The sequence below is a fragment of the Cyprinodon tularosa genome, unplaced genomic scaffold (genome assembly GCF_016077235.1).
Source record: "Cyprinodon tularosa strain WSP-4 unplaced genomic scaffold, ASM1607723v1 ctg276, whole genome shotgun sequence".
In the NCBI taxonomy this organism is placed as follows: Eukaryota; Metazoa; Chordata; class Actinopteri; order Cyprinodontiformes; family Cyprinodontidae; genus Cyprinodon; species Cyprinodon tularosa.
The window spans coordinates 487,096-510,430 of NW_024038981.1; the positions used below are offsets into that span (position 1 = coordinate 487,096).

General features: G+C 39.2%; 1 protein-coding gene across 1 annotated transcript in view; it reads right to left on the minus strand.

Annotated features, from left to right (window-relative positions):
* Nucleotides 1-23,335, minus strand: part of LOC119786638 (meiosis 1 associated protein) — a 158,192-nt gene that overhangs the window by 128,932 nt on the left and 5,925 nt on the right. Inside the window, exon 2 of the mRNA XM_038290132.1 lies at nt 4,477-4,579. Within this exon, the coding sequence (XP_038146060.1) occupies nt 4,477-4,485 (9 nt within the window). The 5' untranslated portion in view covers nt 4,486-4,579. The remainder of the gene's footprint in view (nt 1-4,476; nt 4,580-23,335) is intronic.

Below are 23,335 nucleotides of genomic sequence, written 5' to 3' on the forward strand. Positions count from 1 at the left end.
AAGGCATGTTTAGTCATTCACACACCCTTCCCCCTCCGAATGTCAGAAGGCATTGATTGTAAGGTTCTGAGAAGAAGCCCACAGGCCCTTTCAGATTGTGTTTGCCTCAACAGTCAGATTTGGATCATATAAAAAACTGACAGTGGATTTAAAGGTCAGATCTAACCATGTTGGCTTCACTGTGTGTGTTTGCATTTGTAAAAGACAGTGAAAGAGATATTTGGAAAGAAAGGACAATGAGTTAGAAAAATTGCCGGTTGAAAAATTGTCAGATAAAAAAAATAGTTATTGATTTGGTACTCAGTTTTCAAAAATATATATACAAATAAAGATATTTTTTTATTTAGCTTAAGTTTGCCTTGCATTAACAGTTGTTTTCTATCCCTTTAGTGTTGGATTTGTAAATAAATTCACAACCAAATGTTCTTCCTCACATAAATTCTTCATGCTATGAACATCATTGCTTATAGGGTTTGATTTGAGTGTGAGTGATTATTAGGCTTCAGCATGCTGCAGGAAGTCCTCCAAAGCATTTACAGTTGGACCAAATGCACAAAAAAAACTTTTTTATTTTTTTACTGAGAACAATGATCCTGATAATTTTCCAACACTTTCTCATTATAAAAGACGAAGCAGAGACAAAATGAAAATAGAAAGTGTGTCAACGTGCAATGATCTGTCAGAGTATCCTACTATTGAAGAGGAGTTTTTCCTATTTCTGAGTAAAGATGAGGGATTGCTGCAAAGTCATCAACTCAGAGCAATCTAAGTTCTATATGTATTGAACTGGGTTCTATAAATGAATTATTAATTTACCCTCTTAGTCTTGAAAATAGCTTTAAAGATTTTTTTAAGCGTTTTCTGCTAAATTTGCACTTTGCTAATTAATTGTCAATAGAGAATTGTGTTAAAAAGGGAGGGCAAACAGATAAAAGTGAAATTTAGGGTTGACACAAGCTGAGGAAAATGCTGATCCAAGCATTATCTACCATTGTAGATAAGGTTGAACTGTTTTTATAAATTTTGCCACTTATTTTGACAGAAGGGTTTCAAAAATTATTTATAGTCAGCTATTGTCAAATCTTGTCTCATTAGGCACAAAGGAATGTGTTATCATTTTCCCAGTTTCCCAGCCTCATTTACAAATTACAATCTTTGGTTTCTTGTTGTCTCTTTTATCTGAACCAGTAACAGGACTGGACCTCACACTTATACACTGCTTATAATCTGTCTTCCATCATTAAGAGCTCCTGCCTGGCACATTTAATCTCAGTCCACAGGCACTAATCCATCAGATGATGGATTACTCACTTGGGACACACACACACATATATTATTATCACCATCTTTATTATGTGGGACAATCCCCTAACAGCAACCTCTGACCACATGACACCAGCTGAGACCATGAACAAAATAACTCACATTCACATTTGCTTCAATGCAGCATATCTTCACATGATCAAACATGCATTCGGCATGCAGGGATAACCTCTGAAAGGTCACAAACTAACACGCCGTTCTTTTATACAGACATATTCTGTAGTGCAGCCACTCGGGCACAAGCCATGATTATGTATCTGTTAATCTCCATTGGTTTTAGTAATAACAAAAACATGCTGACTGCTATCACATGTTAGAAGAAGCATGTTGTTGGGGATTATATTGATGCAGATGTCTGTGTGAGCTGCTTAATCACATGCAATCTGCAATTAAATGAACACTGGACATTGGTGTAATACAATGTACCATCCGTCGGACCTGGTACAGATCTTGGTTATAATTGCATTGTCTTGACATGTGAAGTGGGCTTTGATCAGATTGTATTTTGGGTCAGCAACATGTTTACTTTTTCAGGCAAAGGCAAACTCATGTTCTTGTATAGTTTTGCTTTAGATTTCTACAGTAGCAAAATGCCCCAACAGGAAAAACCTTTTAAAAAGATCAGCTGGATTTTAAACCAGAACCTTAGTCCTTTGGTTTATAACTTGTAAAACAGTGTTTATTTGGTGATTTTGTTTTTCCTAAAACTTCTTTTTTCTTTAACTTCACAGATTTCTTGTATTGTGGCTTTTTAGTTCCACCAAACTAATCAACAATAATTTTATCAGAAAAAAAGGCCATCGTCAATCATGCACTAAAATGAAATTGGAATTTCTTTAGTAATCAGGAATTCTTCAGACATCAGAAGCTTACTGTGATTTATCCAAATTTTTTGGGTCAAGTTTTACCAACCTCATCTGTCTGTGATTTCTGCCTGATCAAAGTAATCAAAAATCACTTAACACAACCTGCCTACCAACATAAAGTGGGCATAAGGGTCTAAAAAACAACATTATGCCCTGAATCTTAAAAAAAATATATAACAAAAAAACAAAAAGGACAAATATCAGACTGCAGAAGGGTAACAGGTCATTTAAGCTTTAGGGACAGCAAAAAATACATACTGTAAAAAGAGTCATAGGGTGGCCATACACATTTGTTTTCCAAGAGCACATTAATGACACACCCAAAAGCTCATAAGAGAACCAAGAATATTATTCAAAGTGTTGCACACCCCATTTAATTCATTTAATCAGTGTACATGATTCATTAATATATATATAAAATAAGGAGCAGGAATTATGTGAACAAATAATGCAAAGTTGAGTGGAAGTTCTCTAAAGGTTTGTTTCATCTGGAGTAAAATAATGGCAGCATTTCAAACACCAACATCATACCAATAGTTGTGACGTTCAGAGGATGGTGTTAGGCTGTTTTGGTTCACAAGGACAACTTCGCCTAATTGATGGAACCATTAATTCTGCTATCTGGCAGAACAGAGGATAAATGATCTGGTGACCTTATTCTCAAGTGTACTTTGATCATGGAGCAAGGTAATGACTCTACCAGCAAGTCTAATTCTGAATGTCGAAGAACCAGCAAAGCCAACCATTAAACTTGTCTCCTGGGATCCGTGGACATGAGGCAGTATTTACCATGGGAAACAGACAGACCACCCAAAAAATTTACAGAACAAACAACCATGCATACACTCACCCATACTTAAGGTAAATTAGAATAAGAACCTAATGATAAGGGGCTACATGGTGGAACAGTTTACAGTACTGTTGCCTTGCAGCAAGAAGGTTCCAGGTTCGATTCCCAGCCCAGGTTATTTCGGCATGGAGTTTGAACTTTCTTTGGGCTTCCCACAGTCCAAAGACATCACTGTTAGGTTAACTGGCTTCTCTAAATTATCCTTAGGTGTGAGTGTGTGAGTGTACCCCGCATCTCATCCATAGACTGCCGAGGATAGACACTGGCCCCACTGCGACCCTGACGGAATAAGTGGGAGAAAATGGATGAGCGGACATAATCATGTGTTTGAAGGGTGTGGGGAAGCTGGAGACCCTAGTGTGAGTGAATCTACCTATTCAAACTCCTCTCAGAAAATTGCTTAGTGCAAAAGAACAGAACTACCAGCTGTCATCTTCCAATGAGGTCAGTCTGTTTGTTAGAAATTGGGATTTAAAAAAAAAAAAAAGCAAAAAAACATTCTGCATTTATACATGTCTCATTCCGTTTTTTCATATGGACTAAATTTTAGTCAAATTTTTACTTCTGCTTTTGCCTTTGAGATGCTTCAGGGGTGCCTATAATACACCGTCTCTAGTCTTTAATTATCCTTAGCTTTTGACTAGCTTAATCAAAAATAAAGCAATCACGTGACATCATTTTCAATTTGTTTTCTTTTGCCAAATAGAAATTAATCCTGCAAAAACTGTTGAATAACGCAAACATAAGGATTTTATTGAAATATGAAAAGCCTGAATTAAGATTATTTTTAATTGAAAAGATCATAATTATATTTTGGCAGCTTTATAATACTTTAATTTTATGCATAGAAAAGAAAACGAAGAGACAAATAGAGAACTAACATAGCTGATGGGGGAGATGGAGAGATGCCAAGGAGTCTGCATTTGTCTGAGATCAGAGTATCATGTAATCATCCGTCTCAGTGTTCATTCATGTATGTGCACTTGGCATGGTTAATCGCTCTGATAGTGATAGCTCCTCAGTCTCCCTGTATTTCCCCCTCCTGTCTCTCCTCATCATTACTTTAACTGGCTTATCAGCCTCCAGCTCAGCCCATCGGTCCACTTCTAAGCAGGTCACCGTCCACCCTCTCAGACATCCACCAACCAAAAGCAGACACTACTTGCTCCATTATCTTTGAATACCACCAAAATGTCAAGCAGTGTTAATATCTGGTGTCCTTGACAGAAAACATAAGTGATTTGCCCCAGACAAGGCTTCCTCAATCAGACTTGAATCTACCGCAACTCCTTAAACCTAGCCAACGTGCTATGATGTACTTAACGATTTTGCATTGTCTCATTATGGTCAGATTTTTTTTCTTTGTGAGAGAACAGCAATGCAAAGGCAGAATAAAGAAAAAAAAAGGATCATATAATAAAAATGTAGGGAACTTACTGTATACATCTCAGGGGAGGGACAAGGACATGTAGTGTGGGCAAAACAGTGGGCAAAGTCGTAAGTGATCCAATGGAGCAAGAGAAATGATTGTAGAAGGAACCTGTGAGGAACAAAGAAAACCAGTGAGCGTAGACCATTGATGGGTGGAGAAATGATGGCAAAATTAGTTAGCCAGTTATTATGGGTTGCACTTCAGGCAAAGAGAGTAAGAACCTCCCTGAAACAATGTAGCTAAGACCTAGAAGAAAATTGGGAATCTAATGGAAGATAACTCTACATGTATTAAGCACAAATTAAACAAAGAAGAATAATGAATTATGAAAAAACAAAAGTGATGAGCTTAACAGTGTATTTTAAGAAAGCATAATTTAAAGTGAAAAAATAGTCAACATGCTTCCACATAAGATAATCAAAGAAAAGGAAATAGCTGTCTTACAGTGAGTTATATGTGAGTTTATTACACTGACTAAAAACAACTTTAACCAAAATCTGTGAAATGGAAAGCAAGAGAATCAGCTGAAACTGGCCGTTTGATCCATTTTTATCCTGAATTATCCTGCGTTGAGTATGTTTAGATGTTTAACAAAAAAAACAACAATATATGATACACGAGAACCTCATGGAACCCGCATTTCTTGCATTTCATTCAGAGGCCAGTGGTCAGAGAGGTTTTTAGTGTGTCGTAGTGTTCCTTATTTTCTCATCATGTTCTGCCATTCAACCTCTGAGCTTGTTCCCATTTGAATGTTCTGCTTGAGCTCTCTGTTGACTCCTGGAACCCTGGACCAGGCTGTTTCCCTGACTGGGCTTTAGACTCCTGGACCTTTAGCCTTCTGATCTGTTTCCCTGACCTGTCTTGGACTCATGCCTGCCCTCCGGGGCTGCAGGATCTGGTTCACTCTGGGCTGCGCCCACTGCATCTCCATGGCAGCCCTTCCACTGGATCCTACCGCGTTCTTTGTAGGGGGACTGAACTGTCTAACCAGGTAAGTGACTCTCATGGATAATCATCCTTCAACAGATTATCATGGTCACTTACCTGTGTTTTTCCTCCACCAGAGTATCCGGTGATGGATGGTGCACAACTGCTGCCGATCCGCAGCTTATTATTGTTTTAATTAACGTATTTGAATGTTCCCACCAACTGTCTCGCCTCAAATTCTGGGTCTTACGTACTGCTTTATGAGATTTGAGTGAAATATTTCTGTGAGTTTAAAGAGTCAAAACCTTTGAAATTAAGCTTGAATTTAGCACCAGCGGAAAGTAAGATAATCTGATTCTAAATTTATCCTGGTTAGCTGCTAACAGTTAACCATTCTTGTTACTTTCACAGTTCTTACAAATAATTAGCATGCTGTCAATCTGTCAATTGTTAATTTCTTTCCAGTGCTCAAACCAAATGTGTAAGAAAGCCCACTGTATCTTGTAGCTTGTATCAGTCCTGCTTTTGAACCCACTGAGAAAATCCAGATTGCCAAGAACTCTTGGAGAGGTGTCTAAACCTTTTTTTTTTTAAGAGAACGTTAGATTAGTTGCTTTCGACTTTACCCTTCCTAGTGTCTGCTCTAGTAGAATTCTCCTTTTTTTTTTTTATATATATTATTTAAATTCTCATTTTTACGTTGTCTGTGCTGTCAGAGCTGTCCAGTATCAACCAAACCAGCTTTCCACCATTCAGAAAACCACTACACAGTTATATTTCTAGTAAGCTACAATTCTGGCGATTAACATGACTTGCCATGTAATAAAACATGTCTTGCTTGAGTGATTTTGAAAGCATTTCTTCAATTTTTGCACCAAAGAGCAGCATTGGAGTGGAGCCAAGATGGCAGATGGAAGCTTGTCTGCAGGGTTTGGATTCCTGCAGTATTTCTAAGACGGCAAACACAGACAACTGGGTGGAGGAAGATGCTACCATGACAAGGATGATGGTTTTCATTGTTCTCAGTTTTTTTTTTTTTTTTACTCTTTTCCCTTATGCAGTGTCCATTCATTGTGCAGTAATAGTTTTTATTTACCATTTAAGGTACATACAGCAATGGTTATGCTGCATTGAGATAAAAAGGTAATTCAGAGACAAGATAACTGAAAATACATGTTTCTCATCTTCAGCTTTGGATAACATAACTCATTGCAATTAAAAGTAAGCTGTAAAAACAAATAGCATTCAGTCACAGAATAATGTATTTTCCTTTAATCCCATAGAAAAACATATTGCTTTTATCGGAGCATGTTTAAGATGCTTTGAGGCTGATAAGTTTGCATTTTGTTTTAGAAATAGCTTCTGTAACATATGAAAAAGAGGATTAAATAACCTATCTTCGCCTCTTTGCTGTATCTGATTGAAAGGATGGAATTCTAGTTTGTGGCTTTAACCTTATCTACAAATTTAGCCTGAGGCTGGTTGTACTGAACCATTTAATTTACAAAAAGATTATCCAAGCTGGATAAAAATACTGCTTAAGCTAGAGTATTAAAAAATACCAATTTTTTTCCTCCCCTTTTTTCTTTGATTATTAGCTTTCTGAGTCATGCATGGCATTTTCTCCCCTTTTCCCCGGTAATTTTTACAATCCTTTAGTCCTTCCATCCTGTATGCAGTCTGATTATGCCTGACTCTCAGTTCGTCCCTTCTGACAGTCATCTCTCTGTATCTAGCTCTCTCCTAAAGCAGAATGTATACACCAGGTTGCCACAGCAACCGGAGGAGGCCACATGAGCTGGTGGATGAACAAAAGAGCCAGATACTCTGTTTTTCACACCATGGAGAGAGAGAGAGTAAGAGTAAGAGAGAGATGGGAATGAATGATGTAGACGGAGGACAATCAGATTTGATTTTTCATAGGCAAGGGGGTTTGGTGTATGTGGTAAAACCTGGTGGAGTACTTGGTGAGGGGGGGAGGGATGGATGCTGAAGGTGAGAGGAGTTCATGAATGAAATAGAAACAAAAGGAATATGGTGAGAAAAATATACCTGACAAACCCTCAACACTGGGAAAGGTTCAAATAAAATATCTATACTAGGGATAGACGATCATAATTAAAGGAGGGATTTTAGAATGATTATTACGAGCTAAAGAAGATTGGAAAGAACATGGTTTTAATGAAATAGTGGGAATATAAATAGAATATATTTATAGCAACACTGTTTAACTTTAAGCCACTAGTGGTGTTAGACCTGTAAGTTCCAGGTTTACAAACTCTAAAAGCACACTGTATCACTGCGCTGTCACAAATCTAAACAAGCGTGTTGTGGAATCAGATAGCAGACAGCTTTGGAGTAGCAAACTGCCAGTGTTGGTCCTTAGGCAGGACCCTTCATGCTAATGCCTACCTATTACAATGATGAGAGACAATAAAATTAATGACATTCCGGCTCAGACGTTGCCCGGCCAAACAAGGTCTGCGTCAGGTGCTGGGGAACCAGAGCACCTTGATGAAAAAAGGGCAACCGGTACAAGAAGGAAATGGCCAAATGCAAAGGATATGGGAGAACTGGACACTTCTTAACCTACAGTCCCCAATCATAGTGAAAAAACTAGTAGCTCAATTGTCCAACGGCAACTGGTCTCACAACTTGAGATCGGCAATGTACAAAACCACAGTTCTGGCAAGGGGGAACCAGGATCCCAGGTCAGATGGAAGCAAACACCAACCCCCCACCAGAGATTGGGTACAACACCTCAATAAGCGGAATCATGCTGAATGAGGTAGCGACTGACCCTGAAAAATAAGATTATGGCAAAAATGTCATCCAGGAAACCCCAAAGCCAGTTACAGAGACCAAATGAAGTACCATCAGAAAGTCTACTAGAAGACAAGAATGCAGCTCTGCAAGATATTCCTACATCAACCATCACTGACACCAATAAGCTGATATGCTGCACAGCAGCAGTTATCCTAAAAATGCTTGGCTGTAAGAACAACCATGTGATGAAATACCCACCATGGAAAAGAGACTGGAGACTAAGATCAAGGCAACATGGAGAGAAGTGAGTCAATCGACAAAGGCCCTAAAAGGTGCAATGAAAAATCAAGCACCTAAGAGGTAAAGCCAGATGCCCATACTTGAAGCCCTGGAAACTGCCAATCAAACGCTCCAAGCCTTGGCCAGCCGCCAAAAGTGGTACAAGAGAGACAATAAAACCAGATGGATAAACTGGCTGTTTGCATCTCAGCCAGCGAAAGTGTACGCTCAGTGGCAGGAGAGCAATAGCAGAACAGCCCCACCAAGGCTGGAAACTGAACGGTACTGGAAAGGCATATTGAAGAAGGAGGCAGCACACAACAGTGATTCACAGTGGTTGGTGGCTCTGTGAGAGGACCTCAGCAACCTCCCTGAACAGAATCCAGTCACCATTACAGTGGCAGACATCCGAGAAAAAATCTCAGGTATGAAAAACTGGACAGCACCAGGCTGCGACATGATACACACCTACTGGCTTAAGAAACTCACGGCACTACATGAACGCCTGGCAGCACAAATAAACCAGCTGCTGAGAGATGGGAACCACCCTGAGTGGCTAAACAAAGGGCACACAATCCTGATCCTGAAGGATACCTCAAAGGGATCCAGTTATTGGTCAATAACCTGCCTCTCCACAATGTGGAAGCTCATGTCTGGGATTATAGCGGCTAAGATAAGCAGGCAGATTGATCATTACATGAGCACAGCTCAGGATTGAATCGGTAAAAATACTAGAGGTGCAGAACATCAGTTCCTAGTAGACAGAACAGTCACTCGAGACTGCAGAACTCAAAACGCTTACCTAAGCACTACCTGGATTGTTTACAAGAAAGCCTACGACTCAATGCCATACACTTGGATCATTGAATGCATGGAGCTATACAACATCAACAGTACTATAAGAGCCTTCATTTCAAACTCAATGAGGTTGTGGAAAACCACCCTTGAGGCCAATGGCAAGACACTTGCACACGTCTCCATTAATTGTGGCATATACCAAGGAGATACACTGTCCACACTGCTGTTCTGCATAGGTCTGAACCCCCTCAGCCAAATAATCAAAATGACTGGCTATGGATTCTGACTTAGGAACAGGGTCACCATCAGTTACCTCTTCTACATGGATGAGATCAAGCTGTATGCTAAGAATGAGTGAGGCATCGACTCATTGATCCATACCACCCGACACAGATATCGTGATGTCATTCAGACTACAGAAGTGTGATCGGATGGTTACTAAGAGAGGGTAGGTAGTCAACACAGAGAGGGTCTCAATCCTAGAAGGAACAATAGCGGATATTGAGGACAGTTACAATTCAATGGAGTTCCTCAAGAAAATATCACTCCTCGTGCCTGCACAGGAGCAGACCCTGAGCACCAGAGCAATAGTTGCCCAGACCTACCACATCAGACAAGACCCCAGGTGTAGACTGTGTAAAGACGCCCCTGAGACAATCCAGCACATAACTGCAGGGTGTAAGATGCTGACATGGAAAGCTCACATCGAGTAACATAACCAAGCTGGAATAGTGTACAGGAACATCTGTGCAGAGTATGGGCTGGAAACCCCAAGGTCAAAGTGGGAAACACCTCCAAAGATGGAATAATCAAGCCAAGATCCTGTGGGACTTCCAGATACAGACAGACCGAATACTAATGGCAAACCAACCGGACATTGTGGTGGTGAACAAAAAGCAGAGGAAAGCCGTTGGGGTTGACATAGCAATACCAAGTGAATGCAACATCAGGAAAAAGGAATAGAGAAACTAGAGCAATAACAGGGGCTCAGAGAAGAGCTGGACAAAACCTGGAAGGTCAAGGCATCAGTGGTGTCCGTGGTTATTGGGACACTCGGTGTAGTGACCCCAAAACTTGAGGAGTGGTTACAGTAGACCCCTGGAAATGCATCAGACATCTCGGTACAGAAAAGTGCAGTTCTAGGAACAGCAATTAAACTGCCAAGAACCAGCAAGCTCCCAGGCCTTCGGTAGAGGACAGAAGCTTATATATATATATATACATATACCGTATTTTCACGACCATAAGGCGCACCGGACTAAAAGGCGCAGTCTCAGTTATGTGTGCCATTTCTGTATTTAACACACACATAAGGCGCACCGGACTATAGGGCGCGTTTTTTATATACAGGTACATGTCCTCTCAGGTGGATTTTCCCACTTAAAAACATATTAAAACTACTTTATTCCCACTGATCACAGCAAATAAAGCTGCAAGGTGTATTTATTACAAAGTATTATTCAAACCTGGGAACCGGCCGTGAGAGACACATCGCTGATGACACAGGGCTGTGATTACTCCTCTGATACAGTTTATTGACGCATAAATTAACTTAAAACATAGGCAGGATAATAATCTGGATGAACTGACTGCAATGATTAAATTTTCAGGTGGACTTTCTCACTTAAAAAGATTTAGATTTAGATGAAAAAACACCTGCGGAGGTGAGCCCGTATGCGCCGCGGCCCAGAGGCTGCTGTTGAATTAAGTTTTCAGGTAGAAAAATAGAGCTGGAGCAAAACTGAGTATGATTGTGCTTTATTCAAGTATTTATTACAGAGTATTAATCAAACCCCTCAAAGTCCTCATCGTCTGTTTCTGAATTAAACAGCTGCGCTAAATCCGACATGCCAGTTTCCCCTTCTTCTTCGTTTATTGACGCATAAATTAACTTAAAACATAGGCAGGATAATAATCTGGATGAACTGACTGCAATGATTAAATTTTCAGGTGGGCTTTCTCACTTAAAAAGATTTAGATTATTTAGATGAAAAAACACCTGCGGAGGTGAGCCCGTATGCGCCGCGGCCCAGAGGCTGCTGTTGAATTAAGTTTTCAGGTAGAAAAATAGAGTGGGAGCAAAACTGAGTAAACAGCTGCGCTAAATCAGACATGCCAGTTTCCCCTTCTTCTTCGCTGTCAGAGTCACTTTCCGTGCCGTGCGGCTCCTTGGAAATAATACCGGCTTTTGCGAAAGCTCGAACAACAGTCCCAGCAGAAACGTTAGTCCAAGCATCTACAATCCATCCGCAAACGGTGGCGTAACTTGCCCGGCGCTGCCTTCCACTTTTAGTGAAACTGTGCTCTCCGTCTGTCATCCATCGCTCCCACGCCGCTCGCAGCCTTACTTTGAACGGGCGGTCCACACCGATGTCGAGCGGTTGAAGCTCCTTTGTCAGACCTCCCGGAATAACAGCAAGCACAGCGTTCATTTCTTTGACCTTTTTTTCACATCGGCTGTGAGATGGGCACGCATGGAGTCACAAATTAACAGAGATGGTGATGCGTGGAAAAAACCACCTGGTCTCCTTACGTACACCTCCCTCAGCCAAGCTTTCATCATCTCCTCGTCCATCCAGCCTTTTTCATTCGCCTTAATAACAACTCCAGCTGGAAAAGTCTCTTTAGGCAAAGTCTTTCTTTTAAAAATCACCATAGGCGGCAGTTTCTGTCCATTTGCGTGGCAGCCAAGCACAACAGTAAACGACGCCTTTTCATACCCCGTTGTGTGTATCGCTACAGTGCTGGTCCCCTTCTTCTCCACGGTGTCATTCACCGGGATGTCGAAAGTGAGCGGCACCTCGTCCATGTTGGTGATGTGGCTTGGCTGGATGACTTTGTCAGCGATGTGTTTGCTGCAGAAGGAGTGAAAGCTCGCCAGCTTTTCCTCATAATCCGCCGGACTTCGCTGAGCAACTGTAGTCCTGGTCCGGATGGAAAAATTGCACCGTTTCATAAAACGGAAGCACCACGATGGACCTCCTTGAAAATGTTCAATTTTCATTTCTTCCGCCAGCTTTACTGCTTTTAGACGAACAGTGACTGTTGAAACGCTGGCCCCACTCGGGCCACCTGGCCTTATGTCCGCGGAAACTCAGCTGCGTCTTCTTCACCAGTCGGAGTTCGTTTTCCAGCTTCCTCCACTTGCGAACCATCGATTCATTTATATTGAATTCTCTCGCAGCTGCTCGATTTCCATGTTCCTCTGCATAGCTGATAGCCTTCAGTTTAAACTGGGCTTCATAGGCGTGTCTCTTTGCCATTTCCAGGGTTGTTAAGACAACAATGTTCTGCATAAAGCACATACCTGTTCTTTTATACACAAGCCACGCCCACACTTCCCCCTTTAAGGTTCTCACATACTCATGGTGGTCTCAACAACGTCCGCAGATAGGGCGCACCGCACCATAGGGCGCACCCCACATTTTGAGGGAAAAAAAAGACGTTTAGGTGCGCCTTATAGTCGTGAAAATACGGTATATATATATATATATATATATATATATATATATATATATATATATATATATATATATATATATATATATATATATATATATATATATATATATATGGCATGCATGAGCTTCAATATTTTGCATTCTAGAAAAGGGAGAAACGAGTGTCAGGGCATAGAGTTACATGCCTTCTATTTGCTACTCTACCTATTATCCATCTGAAAACATGACAAAAAATCTATTTAATAGAGACAGCTGTGCAAAAACTTTGGCCTTGAGCCTAAATTATTGCAAACTGAGCATTTTCTAAGTGCTTCTCTTGTTCAGGCAAAAAATATGACTTACTGCGTTGGATTATCTAGTACATTAGTCCTTGAGGTTTATTTTAGGCAGTTAAGCTGATTGTAGCTATGGTTTCATTTCTCAGAGTCAACACAAAGCTCTTGACCCTTTACAAACATATAGGTCCTTGGAGCACAATTGGGATGCTATAATCAATTATACTGCCCATTAAAACTCATCATTGACAGAGTGTATGTGGTAGGGTGTGTGTGTGTGTGTGTGTGTTCCCTGAAACAGCACGGCTCTATGCAAATATAATTACACCAATTAAACCATGGAGGGGCCTCAGAAGGGGGTCTGTGTGCAAAGTCTGGCAGCAGTTGCATGTAGGAGTTGGTGTGTGTGGTGATAGTCGGATGTCTACGTTTTCTGGTAAGTGTTGGTGTGTGTGTGTGTGTGTATATGGATGTAGATTCATCTGCACATGTGTGGGTGTATAGATTCTGGTAGAGCGCCGCTCCTCACACCCTCCATCCCCCATCAGCACTACCATCACCCCACCCCCCCAAAAAAAGCTGACTTCCCTTGGCTTGCCTGTCTTGTGGGATTCGGAGGCTCTGTGAGCATGTTTGCAAAAGAGATGGAAAAATTGATGGGTGCATGAAGTAAAAAATGTATGTAAAAATATAAATGATTTGATATTTACCAAGGATAATGACCTTTACTTTCTCTGTATTTCAGTTATAAGGTATCTGTGAGAGTTTATAGTGATTGAAAAGGTGCTTTGAATAGTAATGTAATTTACGTGACATCAGTGAAGTTGTTGCTTTTGGCAAAGGTACAGTACCTTTTATCATCACAATTTCTCAAAGACTTGCACTGTAAATACTGGCAGGACGCAACATGAATAACAACATAGTACTTACTAAAGGTGTAAAAAAAACTCACTCTCTCAGCAGATTCATTAATATTTCTGAACTTCCTGCCAACAATTACATGGTAATCTTTCTTTGCTCAAAGCCAGAGTGGTAGTAGATGTGATCTGACTGCTTAGCAGGTTAGCGCTGATTCTCGTTTCAGCGTTCAAAGCCATACCCAAAGGATTTAAATGGACGAACCTAAAACATTTAGATTTAGCAATAATCCAACAAGTCTGGAAGGATGAATGCTCTTGTTGATGAACTATAGTTACTCATACTAAAAAAACTGGCCTAACTCTAAAATAAAACCTCACAGCTCTCACAAATACTATTTGACAAGGGGTGTTCAAAACAGCAGGCATCTTACTAAACCGATGTAAACCCCTCTGACATTTACTGGTGAAGTTTAGGTCAGTTTTCCCCACACAATCCTTTAAGTGGATCAGAATTCCCTGTTGTTTAGCCCAAGGGGAACAGCAGTAAACAAGGCTGTCAGGATAAATAGAGTCTTAAAGGAACTATTTGTGTACAGTCAAAGGAAAAACAAAAAGGACTTAATTCATTTTGACACCATCTGACCACAATGCCAGTAAAGCCACATAGCAAAACTGTTAAAGTGTAATTAGCCAGTTGGCTCTGTGGTATATAGCAGACTGATAGTGACAATGTAGACTATTACAGACAGACAGCAGATAGATAGATAGATAGATAGATAGATAGATAGATAGATAGATAGATAGATAGATAGATAGATAGATGATAGATAGATAGATAGATAGATAGATAGATAGATTCTCATGGAATCAGAAACTAATTTTCATTTCAACAGTGTATTTATTGGGCTAGCCTCATTTCTTAAAAACACCACATTTACAATGGCCTCCACTAGAAATATTTCCAATGATGTTGGTCGGTCCGAGTTGAATTTAGGGTTCTAATTTATTCCTAGATTACAGATAAAGAAAGTAATTTTATTTCATGATAATGTTTAAAAATATATCAATAGAATTCTTTTTTCATGTCAAGTTTTCAGCACAAATGAGGAATTCAGTTCCTCTTAATTAAAACACTTAAGTTAAATTAGATAAAGGAAAAACTAGAAAGTATACATTTATTGTAAATATTCTTATATGGGTGTTTTTTACAAAAGAGAAAGACATGTTCAGATGGTTTTTATAAAAATGATCCCTCAATTATTTATTCATTTATATCCTTTACAACTCATCCATGTCATGATTGGTTCAGAGAGGCCCAATATGCAGAACACCACGGGAAATAGGGAAAAGGTTCAAAATGAGTTTATTGATAATTGCACATGTAAAGAGTCAGGTACTGGTTCACGTCTGGGGATCTGGTTCACAGGATACTGAAAGGGAGACAGTTCAGTTAGCCACGTAGCAGAAGAATGTGGAGATGTTATCTTCTGAGATCTACCTTGAAGAATCCGGGTTTGGCTTTGAGAGAGGCACTGTTGGGTCCAGAGACTGTTTGATTCAGCAGAGTTCAGTTTCAGCTTCAGCGTCTTGCATCCAACGTTTGGACAGACCTTAGTTTTCCAGCTCTTAGTCCAGAGCAGCATGGGAATCCAGAGAAGGGTCTTCATGTTTGGCTCAGAGGGCAGGCTCGACAGGTTAAGCTCATCCATAGCTTACAGGACAAAAACAGGTTTCCTGTAGGCAGAGACAAGAGGTAATTAGAATCCAACTATGAGACTAGAAACAACAAAGAATTCACAGAGGTAGTAAGGCTCAGGTGCTAACCAAACTGGATAAACACTGCGGCGTTGATGCGAGGTCTGCTTATATGGTGGAGGATCCTCCTGATTACGAGATGGGCTTCAGGTGTGTCGAAGGCTCAGCTCAGGAGGATCCACAGCGAACTCTGCTGGAGGCAGGTGGTACAGCTCCAGATCCCAACAATCCAAGCAAAGATTGAATAACACAAAAGTATGTTCCTATATTCCATTGTGATAAAAAAAATAAAAGGTTTGTCCTCTCTTACCCAAAATCTAATTTAAATGAATAAATAGGAAATGAAGAACAGCAAAGTAAAAAGATACAGGATGAATCGCATTTTTCTGTATTCTCTCTACACATTTCTTCTCTGCACAGTTATTGGAGTGCACCAAGTATAAATTTTTTGAACGCAGTTGTTTTGAATCCTAAGCAATACATTGTATAGTTATCAACATTCATTTCATGCAAATGAGCCAAAAAATCATGAACAATTTAACTTGATTTTAGATGTTTTTTAATTTGAGGACTATTCACTGTAACCTAATGCGTCTTAAGGTAAACTGGATTGAACTTAATGGTTTTTATAGCACCAAGATACTAAAGATTTAAATCAAGTCATATTTACACATTTGAAAGAAGACAAGAAGGTAGCTTTAGTTGGTGCTGGATGAGATCTTTTCTGCCATAATTATTAATGCATTCACTAATCTCATGCAGAATTCAGAGAAAATCTGGAATATTTCATCTCCTCACATCTATTTATGTGTGTAACTAGAATAAAAAGAACAAAAAGAAGCCTTTCCTTATTTTCAATGCTCGGCCTGCTGTCCCTCTTCTGCTAATCAGATGTTTAGGAGGGACAGATGTCTCATTCAGTCTCCTCCCTTACATCTTGCTGTCTAATTAACCCCCACCAACCCCAAGCCGATTCCCCTTGGATTTCTAGCAATCTCCAGTTAGAGCATTTTAAAGTTAAAGAGCTCTTTTAGTGAAAAGGAAAAAAAATAAATAATCAACATGCACAGCACCCTCTATCCATACTTATTGGCACCCATGATAATCATCTCATAGTTTGAGTGCCAAAACATTTTCGGAACCAAGGGTTTTTTTACAAGATAAAGAACAATGCGGACCAATTTATTTTGGTTATTCTTCAAATAGGAAAAGACAAATGGACATACCTTCCAAGCAAAGGCAAGACGTGGTCTGCATTAACAGATTTATTTTTATCTTTCAGGGATGCAAGAAAAACTTGACATTATTCTGTTCCTGCACAGTGTTCTCTTTCTTTTGTGTGATTGGTCAAAAATATGTTTGAGGCTTCATGTCATGATGTGGGCACTGATTATTGGCTCAATTGCTCATTTCATTCATCTGTCCAATTCTGCCTGGTTACTCATTACCCCTCATATTATCCACCTGCTCCACGTGCTCCTCTTAAAATCCATCTGGGTTGCCGGCGACCCAGTGGACATTAAGGGGGGTAATAATTCAGAATGCATAAAATTCCACCGGTAAAATTTTTACCAGCAGGTGGAGCCATTGCGCGCAACTCCAAGATGACACCAAAAGTTCCAAACCCCACAGCTCTGGAACTGTTATAGCTGGAGGACTGACATTTTCTACATTTGTGGTTGACATGATGTAGAACAAATATAATACAATAAAACCAGCATTTTCTCAAGAATATCTTTATTACTGCTGTTCAAAAAAGACCTATCATTTCAGAGAATAAAAAAAAACAACAACATTGAGTCATGTTTGAACTGATACAGCTGTGCTCTAGTCACCCAATTTTAATTTATATATTCAAAAACTAGAGGTTTTAGCTTTCAAATAATGTACTTGAGTTCCTAAGTTATTTGCTTTGCCATATGGGTATGCAAAATAGGCGAGGATTACCCAGAATGAGGTGGATATTAAGAGGTTAAGCAGCTTGCGCAGTCATCAGGGCCAGATTATTCTTGTTCTCTCCAGCCTGTGGTGAGAGTCTTTTTAGCATACCTGAGTGTTTCTGATTACCCGATTCTGAACCTGCCTATTCCCGTCTGAACAGTTTACCTGAACTGTCTTTGGACTCCTACACCTCTGAGCCTGTCTGTTCCTGTTAAGATCTGTTTGCCAGACCTGTTTTTGGGCTCCTGGACCTCTGACTCTGCCTGGGGTACTCTGGGGGCCAACTGCCGTATATTGTTGGGAGCCCACCGGCTGGATCCTACCTTGTTCTCAGGGGACTGACTAATTTTACCAACCAGGTTAGTGACTCACATTCAAAGTTTTCCTCCGTTAGATTTACGCAGTCACTAACGTGTGTTTTCCTCCCACCAGAGTTTCCTGACTCAGACGCTCTAGCCACTGCTACTCTCATCCACCATTTCTAAATAACAACTTTTTTAAATTATTCCACGGTCTGTCTTGCCTCGTAACTGTGTCCTTCTGTTTTGAATCAGGACACTTCAGTACTACATCGACAAATCCTACAGCAGGTAGAACCTTTAAGGATTTCTCAATATGAATTATTGCAAAGCATAAAAAGGCTTGTCCAGAAAAAGCAACCTTGTTTTTGAAACCTCTGGTTAAAGAATACATATCTATGTTCTCATGGATTATTCACAGTTTAAGTGTTGATTTTACAAAAAGGCAGGAAACAGCTTCCAGAAAGTGACTCAGTCAAACTTGCCCATGTTGACAGTCGGCTGATAAATAAAACAGCTCAAGCTGTCACAAAGGGGACTGTTTTAGATTGTTATTGAGGACAAAATAGTATAAAATGCCAACTAGTAAATGGAGCAAAGAAATGGCATTTTGGAGTTAACATAACCATGGAGACAGCTGAAATAATGGTCCATCCTCTGTAATAACTTTAGCACCTGTTCCCAAAAGCCATTAAACGACTGCTGCTGCTTTGTTTCTTTTATACTAATAGAAAAAACAGAGCATGAATCAAACCATAGTTTGTTTGCTTTTTAATTTTTGGGTCGTCAAGCAATTATGGATAACATGTTTCTTAAAGACCAAAACATGCATTTTCAAGCACAGATAAAACAATAGTGCATCTTTTTCCACTTTAAACTGAGTCTCCTATGTGAGTTAAGAGACCACTGGGATAAAAAGAAGCAGTTGATACTTTGCAAATGAGCTCAGATAAATAGAGCTCAGTCTTTTATGTAATTACCTTTGGTAACTACATAAAAGTTATGAATATCTGGCCATTAAATCTGGCCATGATGACGATTGTTACAAATAAAAAATATGAGGGAAGCCAGCCAATTAACACTATCCCGTTTGTAAGATATGGAGGTGAAGCATCATTTTGTGTGGTTTTGTTAAAAGCTACAGTGAGTGACTATCACAGGGATTTAGTTGCAGAAATTTATTATACATTAGGGCGGACATACACTAATTTTTTTGCCCTTTCTGGGGGGGATTTTTCAGAATTCTTTTTTTTTTTAACCGGGCTGATTTTCAGCCTCATCGTGCATCCTGTGTCGTGTAATACACCGTAAAAGCTTAGTTTGATGTACCGTAATGTCAAACAAAGGAAAAGGGTTACATCTTAGTTTATGTGAATATCTGGTTTCAAACTCTTTTTATTGTTTTTTTTATAATTTTTTTTTCTTCTCATTGATTCCCTCACACACTCAGAGCTGTCTACTTGTGTTGGATCAGTCTCAGACATATTTTTTATTGTCAGTTGCAAAAATAATCTGAGGCTTAACTGAATCACTTGTCAAAATTGAGATGTTTATTAGCAGTAGATGGTCCAACAAGGTGCCCAAATTAAATGCATAATGCATTCGGCTCTTCAAAGTCTTGAAGTTGCCCACAGCAGCTTTAAGAGTCTGACACTAGTACAACCAAAGCTTTCTTTTGGCTTATACAATAAGTGCTTTGATTCTGAAGGGACTGACAAAAAAAAAAAAAAAAAAAAAAAAAAAGCTTAGAGACTCTGAAAAAGGAATATTCCACATCTGCTTTGGCCCACAGTGCAAAACAGACATGAAAGTTAATGACTCTAAAAACAGTCAATCAAGCTGCAGGCGGAAATTACAAAGAAAGAACATGAATCACAACATGTAAGAATCTCCACAAAATGTGACAGAAGATTTCTCTGCAAACATGTTTATCAAATATATTGATATATAATATCATATATATATAGATGGATATCTGTTTATTTTTGTTTTTTTTAAATATCAAAGGAAACTTTATGGTGTGTTTCAACAAAACAAACAAACAAAAAAATCCTCAAATAATCAAACTACATACTTTTGAAAGGAGTGAGATGAAGTCTAGAAATTCTTTCTTAAATCATTATTTGTTTAATGTTTGAAGATATCTGATGATGGAAAACCATGTAGGTGAACCATGTAGGTCAATGGTTTAACTTATGGTTTAACTTATCTCAACATATTTGTATTGTTATAGATTTGTGTAGCACTTCTGTTGTGAACCTGGTTATTATTTATTTACTCTTAACTTGTTTTTATGTACTGCACTTTGGTTACAATAGAACAAAAGTTGATCGATAGATTGGTTGAAATAATATAAATGCAATTTATATTCCACAAGTTGCAAAGTAAAAAATGAAATTTGCTGACTGGATTGCAAGCTTTTTGGCCACCCTGGTAGAAGAGATGATTCACCATGCAGGCAGCTTTCAACTGTTCCATACATGCAGCGTAAGCTGGTGTTAAAATGCTCTTCCTCTTCTTCTGCACCCCCACACTAAAATCCTGTTTCTCAGATTTACACGCCACAATTCTCCCAGGTTTTTCTCAAGTATTTTTCACACAGGCCAAGTATTAATGTCCCAGTGAGCTTTAGGGCTTTACTTTGTACCCAGCACTTGTTTCTTCAATTAGATCCCAGCAGGGTGGAGGGACTACAATGTTGTAGGCGCTGCAGGCCTTCTCCCACTCTTGCGGCTTCTTCACACACTTAAGAGTGGGTTGATGGGATTATAGGGACATGTGTTGGTTTGGGTGTAGTGCTGAGCATCTTGGTAGGGTCTTAGTCTTTATTTTCTTTCTTCAATCAAGTTAGATATCTGTCTGACAATATGAATCATATATATTTAATTTAAATGTAGCAGATATCAAACACACTCTTACATGCTCCATACATGCCCTGTGTTTGTTCAAGACGTTGAGACTGGTTCAGGAGGGAGTTCATGTTGGCATAATCTGCTTAATCTGATTGAGGGCATTCTCATCTTTACAGACTCAATAATTGATAGCACCATCTGCTCTGGAGCTGGTCCACCACAATGCAAAGAATTAGGTTACGACACCACAGGCTAATTTGCATTTTACCTTTGTTTGAGATAAAGAAGGATCATACAAGTCATTGAGAACTTATATTTCAGCATCAGCAGACTTAGAGCTCTAATTTGTTAGGTGTGAATGCTTGGGTTTGCGAACTGGTTTATATGTTTTTGTTTTTGTTTTTGTATGAACTAAACCAGATCTACGTTTCTTATTATGTAATACAAAAACTAATTATGAGTCAAAAAAGCAATGTTGGACAAGTACAATGCTTACAAATGCTGATAGAGCTACCATCCAAACACTTTTGATTTGAGCTTAAAAACGTAATTACTCTGTTCTGAAGGGGAATTATTAATTCAAAGTATTTTGGACATTTTCAAATAAATTTCAATTAAACTTCAGTTTATAAAAAGGGTTTTTACTTGCTTTGGTTTTAGAAAAACCCTGTTTATCTATCTTTGGACCACTGTACTACAGTGAGAAAAGTAGTCTTCTTGAAATGCAGAAGCTACAGGTCTTTCCGTCCGTCCATATTAATCCCATATTATAAGTACATGTTTATCTTATCTTAAAGAAGGATCATACAAGTCATTGAGAACTTATATTTCAGCATCAGCAGACTTAGAGCTCTAATTTGTTAGGTGTGAATGCTTGGGTTTGCGAACTGGTTTATATGTTTTTGTTTTTGTTTTTGTATGAACTAAACCAGATCTACGTTTCTTATTATGTAATACAAAAACTAATTATGAGTCAAAAAAGCAATGTTGGACAAGTACAATGCTTACAAATGCTGATAGAGCTACCATCCAAACACTTTTGATTTGAGCTTAAAAACGTAATTACTCTGTTCTGAAGGGGAATTATTAATTCAAAGTATTTTGGACATTTTCAAATAAATTTCAATTAAACTTCAGTTTATAAAAAGGGTTTTTACTTGCTTTGGTTTTAGAAAAACCCTGTTTATCTATCTTTGGACCACTGTACTACAGTGAGAAAAGTAGTCTTCTTGAAATGCAGAAGCTACAGGTCTTTCCGTCCGTCCATATTAATCCCATATTATAAGTACATGTTTATCTTATTGTTTTAACCATTTTTTAACCAACATCTTCCTGTTGTTTTTATATAGAATTAACATAATCTTCACCATTAAGAACCAGTTTTAGCTGCAGAGGGGTGCGCTGGACTCTATGGAACCATGTACTGTAAGGTCAGAGGGATTCATGTGTTCTGCAGTGCCATGACTGGAGATATGACTTATTTTATGTCATCATCTTCTTTCATTTATTCATATTACTTGATAATCTCACCAATTGCTAATAATATTTTATTCCCTATGACTGACCCTAAGAGTTAAAAAAAAAAATTAAATGGAGGTTCTACTTCCATTTTAAAGACTCAGTGAAGCTATATTACTGGGTTGCTATATTTTAGTCTGCAGCTAAAGTTCTGCACATATGAATAAACTGTGTGACTGTACCCTATGAAATGATCTGTGAACTAATTGGCTAAATTGATTTAAATGTCCAAAACAATCTCTGGTAGGGTGTCTTATGTTGTGGTCACATTCTGTGAGATAAACACTCCAAATCAAAAGCTGATGTTCCACCCTTTGTCGGAGGTTTTAGCTTTGCAAGGTTATAACAGTTTATGTGTCTTCTCTATAGTTTCAGGAAATAAAGAACATCTAAGGCCCCGTCCACACGAAGTCAAACCCTGGCCTAAATGCACAAATTTTTCACCAAACCAGCCTCTCATCCATACGAAGCCGGCGTTTCGGGGGTCTGTAAACGATCTTTTTTTTATTAAGCCTTCAGAGTGGGAAGATTTTGAAATGCCGTTTTCGCGGTTCCATCTTTAAGCTCTAATGCTACCTTCAGACCGGACGCTGCAAAAGCAGCAAAATCGCGTCTGCTGCTTCATTTTTGCTGCTTGTACCAGTGAGTTCTGACGCGCGGCTGAAGCAGCTTTGCTGCTCTGGCTGTAGGTGGCTCTGACGCGCGTTGGGCGGAGCTTCACTATCCTTTCTCTGCCTTGCAGCTATATTTGCTGTGATCAGTGGGAATAAAGTAGTTTTAATATGTTTTTAAGTGAGAAAATACACCTGAAAACGTAATCAGTGCAGTCAGTTCATCCAGATTACAATCCTGTCTCCCAATGTTATTTCTGTCGGAGCCGCTCAGACCCCCACATACCGACGGTGCGCCGACAGAAAGAATCCATTCATCAGCAGCCTCTGGACGGGTCGCCTCCTCGCGGTTTACCGCGGCGGCTGGTAGGTGTTTTTCATCTAAATAATCCGATCTGCAGGCACCAGAATAACAAAAGCCAACATATTCTGCCGGCAGATGTATATATTTTAAGTTAATTATGCGTTAATAAACTGTTTAAGAGGAGTAATCAGAGCGGTCTGTGTCATCAGTGCTGT